This window comes from Palaemon carinicauda, chromosome 22 (genome assembly GCF_036898095.1).
Source record: "Palaemon carinicauda isolate YSFRI2023 chromosome 22, ASM3689809v2, whole genome shotgun sequence".
Taxonomy (NCBI): domain Eukaryota; kingdom Metazoa; phylum Arthropoda; class Malacostraca; order Decapoda; family Palaemonidae; genus Palaemon; species Palaemon carinicauda.
In genome coordinates, this window is record NC_090746.1 from 71,801,597 (window position 1) to 71,806,596 (window position 5,000).

Below are 5,000 nucleotides of genomic sequence, written 5' to 3' on the forward strand. Positions count from 1 at the left end.
AGGGGTAGAAGAAGTACCTTTGGCACAAATCCTTGGAGGATATTCCTCGATGTTAGGGGTGAATCCACATTTTCAATTTTATCTTATGGGGATGGGGATTATTCATATGAATTTAGTTTTGCTATGTAGGCCTTTGTCATATCAAGTAAATAGATTATGTGCCATATTCTCAACTTCATTTTAAGATGTTGATTATTCATATGAATCTATTTTTATGCAGGCCGTTATCTTATCAAGTTTAAATATAAAATAGATTATGCAATAATACGTTCATCGATTAATTTTATTTTTCTATTCGGACTTATTCATGAAAATTATTATCATAGTTGTGAGTATTTTAATTACCCCCAATGAGTTGAACTTTAAAAACACAGCCTATCCACAATATATGAAATGAGCATCTGCATATATTTACACACATATTCGTACAGAATGGGTCCTTAGAGATTGCAAAAGAAGCAGGGTAAGGAAGAGAAGTCGATGGATTGACGAATTAAGAAAATTAGCTGGTATAGACTGGCATAGAAAGACCATAAACAGACGCGTGTGGAAAGACATGTCTAAGGCCTTTGTCCTGCAACAACAGCTGATGGTGTCAAGAAAGACCATAACCATACGTGATGGGAAGGACATGTCTGAGGCCTTTGTCCTGCAGCAACAGCTGATGATGATAAGAAAGACCATAACCATACGTGATGGGAAGGACATGTCTGAGGCCTTTGTCCTGCAGCAACAGCTGATGATGATAAGAAAGACCATAACCATACGTGATGGGAAGGACATGTCTGAGGCCTTTGTCCTGCAGTGGACTAGCAACGGCTGATGATGATGATGATGATGCATATATATACAGCAACTATTCATTTGAATATTTATGAATCGAATTAAGAGATGGCTAGATTTTGCTTACTCCGTTTGACTAATGTGGGCCGTGACCTAGTTCGGACAGATCATTTGGCTAAGTTATCCCCTCCCACTCTGGCTTACACACTTTCCCTGAGAAGGATTTGTCATTGATATTCCATGAGGTCCATTAAAGGATGTAATTATATAAATGGAAAATCCCGTTAAATCTTATTACTGTAATATTGAAATGATTAATTCATCATTAGTTAGTAGTTGGGAAAATCCATTAGGTTGTTTTTCTTTTGTTGTTTTCCTTGATCACTGTTTATGTGAATCGCTAATAGACTTTACTTTGTTTTCATTTGGTGTATGTTTAAATGTGGATCTACATTTACACTTATATTAAAACTTTAAAGGTCGCCATTGAATGTCAGAGGAAGGTCAGTGGCAATGTCCTAGAGACCTAGAGACTGACATTACGATCAACGCCCAAGTCCCCTCTCCATGAAACTAGTACCATGACGGGCCAGACTATGGCTGCTGGATGTCTCAGAAGGTTGACCTTTAGTCTCCCCCTAAACCCCATTCCTAGCTCACAATGATAACGAGGTTGCAGACTCGAGATTGAGCCGGTCTTGAACCCCGTTTAACAGATCGCTAGGCATACTTTCGTTATGTTCAACCCTTGTCAAAACATTGGAGCCAACCGTTTTACCACTTCAATTTACTGCCCTGTTTTCTTCATTTCAAATTCCCCACCCTTCAGGTTATTACAGAATCAGCTTAACTCAATTCTTTTAATTCAGTTTTTTTATCTAATCAACCACACTTCGCTTGCATCATATGTGAAAGCCTATTGGAAACTTCACTGCCTAGCAATCCAGTGCACGGGAGTTTGAGACCTAATAGTTTCTAGTATCATATGAAACCTCACCAACCTTGTGAACTGTGCAGCAGGTAATATTACAGTTGTTTTGTTCGTAGGGAATTCATTCATTTGGCGATGTTCAGTAAGGCTATAACCGGTTCGCTGTTTTTTTCCATGGAGTCGCTTCATGTGTATGGGGAAACGACAAATTGATAGAAAACTACACACACTCATGCATACAGTATATATATATATATATATATATATATATATATATATATATATATATATATATATATGTGTGTGTGTGTGTGTGTGTGTATGTATGTATGTATGTCAGTCTTTCATTACTGACCTTTATCAATGTGTTTATCGTTCCCAAGGTTTGGGTTCTACATAGAATTTTGTATATGAAAGTAATTATTTATTAAATACTGAAAATATTTTATTAAAATCTTTGTTTTTGTCAAAACAGGTGGGATGAAGTTCAATATTCCGACTAAGAAAATACACAGTACAAATTTCCTATACGATTATCATGAGCAGCACGTCAATCCCTCACCCAACCTCATTATCCCTATTTTTACTATATAAAATATTATACGTTTTACTGAAGATACGGAATTTATCCATGCTAAACCTGATTCCATTATACCCACGCCCATTTCCATCACACTTGTTGCAGTAAAGCCCACATTTAGGTTAATGACCCTTTCTTTTGCAGTGTGTGACAGAAATAGTGATTCTATTTATTTATTTAGGTCATGAATGTGATATAAAAGAAGTAAAAAAAAGAAAAGGATAAAATATTCATAGAACTGAAAAAGTCCTTGAAAATCTGATGTGAATATCGTGAGCTATGGCCTAGACCAGATGGAAAAGGTTGGAAATTGATCAAAAGAGTGACGCAAGATAATAATAGAAGGGTAGAAGGAATCTAATATTCTCCTGGATATAAGAAGAGATTCAAATCCGTCGCCATACTGTCAGACATGGACCAAGATGGGAGTTCCGTTTGGTGAGTACAGTTGTTATTTTTAGGGAATTGATTTCCCGCATGGAATTATTTAAGGGTTGCTGATTACATCATCTGGTGAAGGTAAGGTCGTCAAAATATTGTTTGCTGGTAATTGTCTTCTTTGTCTCTTGTTATTATTGTTGTTATTTTTCGGTTATTACTTCAGCCAAAGAGTTTATAAAATGATCTACATTTGTTTATTTATTTATATCCTTGTCTGTGAAAAGGATTACGTCAAAATTTATTTCCGGATTTTCGCCAAATTTTGACAATGGATAGGTATTATGCTCCGAAAGGAACTATTGAATTTTAGAAGTAATCCAGTTCAAGATCGCGATTCTGGTTAACATTGTTATTATTATACAGTAGATTCAATCACGGGCAACATATGAAAATGAGAAAGCTTGGTCCGTAGACTTGAGTAAAATTTAGGCAATTTTCATTGGTGGAGGTCTTCATTATTCGATGGCTCTTTCTAAATTCTTTAATTGCCATCCTCCTTATTCGCACATTTATGAGAATAATTTTTGACAAATTCATTGTCCCTATTTCCATGAATTCTGGTATGTACCCTAGCCTCCCATTTTGTTAAGTTAGAGTTCTCTTGCTTGAGGATACACTTAGGCACACTGTTCTACGTGTTTCCTTGTTTACTTTCCTCATGGGCTGTTCTCCCTGTTGGAGCCTTTGGGCATGTAACATCATGCTTTTCCAACTAATAATAATAATGATAATGATAATAATAATAATAATAATAATAATAATAATGATGATAATGATGATAATGATAATAACTTTTTTTGGAATTAGAGTTTTAAGAATTATTTTGCTTAGATCCAAAACTTAAGATCCAGTTTTACATGGGATGAAATTTTGCTGGAAGAAGTTGGTCAAAGAAATCATGAACCTCAAATGTTAGTGAAAATGAACATTGCTGAAATATGTAGTTTTTTGTAGTTTTCTCATATACTTAATGTCTGAATCAGTGTTCGATTTTATACAAGGAAAAGGAGGAAATTTTTGTTGTTGTTGTTGTTGGTATTATTATTATTATTATTATTATTATTATTATTATTATTAAATGCGCTACAACCCTAGTTAGAAAAGCAGGATACTACTATAAGCCCAAGAGTTCCAACAGGGAAAATAGCCCTGTGAGTCTACCCTCAAGGATGAAAACTCTAACCCAAGCCAGTGGAAGACCTTAGTACAGAGGCTATGACACTACCCAAGACTAGAGAACAATGGTTTGATTCTGGAGTGTCCTCCTAGAAGTAATGTATGGTTTTTATTTTAATTCTTTTCTTTCAACTATTTATATAAATCTTCAGATTATTTTTTTTTTAAAACATGAAACTTTTCATTTAGATTTAGTATTTTAACTTAAAGTATAATGTATTGTTTTGAAAAGATTTTCCTTTTATTAATACTATTATTTTAAAAATTAGTAAAAAATCTTGAAATTTTCCTCAATGTTGAAATTAAAAATGTGGCTCAAGTCGCTACTCGCATTCATAAACGAAAGCTCTTGAAATGATTAAAACGAAAATCTCAATGTACTAATACTTTTAATGGTCTCAAGCGACATATTTGCCCTCCACTCTCTCTCTCTCTCTCTCTCTCTCTCTCTCTCTCTCTCTCTCTCTCTCTCTCTCTCTCTCTCTCTCTCTCTCTAATGGTGTACGTGCGCTGGTTTCTGTGTATTTCTTCTCTGTCTCGCAAATATCTGTTTGCCACCTCTCCTGGGACGCTCTGATCGCTCTCTTGTATATTTGCGAAACTACATAGAAGCTGCTCTTCTCACCAAGCAGTGATTAAGGTGAAATCGTTTGTAAGATGTGATGCGTTTTATCTTCTGAATCTTTGCTGTAAAACAATGTCATATTTATTATTATTATTATTATTATTATTATTATTATTATTATTAATATTATTATTATTATTATTATTATTATTATTATTATTATTAGCTAAGCTATAAGTATTCCAAAGCTACAAACCCAAGGGTTCCAACTTGAAAATAGCCCGGTGAGGAAAGAAAATAAGGACTAGATAAACTATATGAGACCTAATAGTAGAAATATATAAAATATATGAAGGTTAGAAGTAAGAGTAAAAAATATAAAATATCTTTAGATGAGAAGTAAGAGTAAAAAAAAAATAAAAATCTTTAGATGAGAAGTGACAGTAAATATAAAATATCTTTATATGAGAAGTAACAATTAAAAATGTAAAATATTTCAAGATCAATAACACCGTTAGAATAGA

The 5,000-nt window shown here is 33.9% G+C and overlaps 1 protein-coding gene across 3 annotated transcripts in view; it reads left to right on the top strand.

Moving 5' to 3' along the window:
* LOC137616534 (tumor protein p53-inducible protein 11-like) overlaps positions 1–5,000 on the top strand; it is a 282,889-nt gene that overhangs the window by 83,842 nt on the left and 194,047 nt on the right. For 2 of the 3 annotated variants that reach the window (XM_068346379.1, XM_068346380.1), the window contains exon 2: positions 2,439–2,732. In XM_068346379.1, the coding sequence (XP_068202480.1) occupies positions 2,707–2,732 (26 nt within the window). In that variant the 5' untranslated portion in view covers positions 2,439–2,706. The remainder of the gene's footprint in view (positions 1–2,438; positions 2,733–5,000) is intronic. The other variant, XM_068346381.1, reaches the window with a different exon arrangement.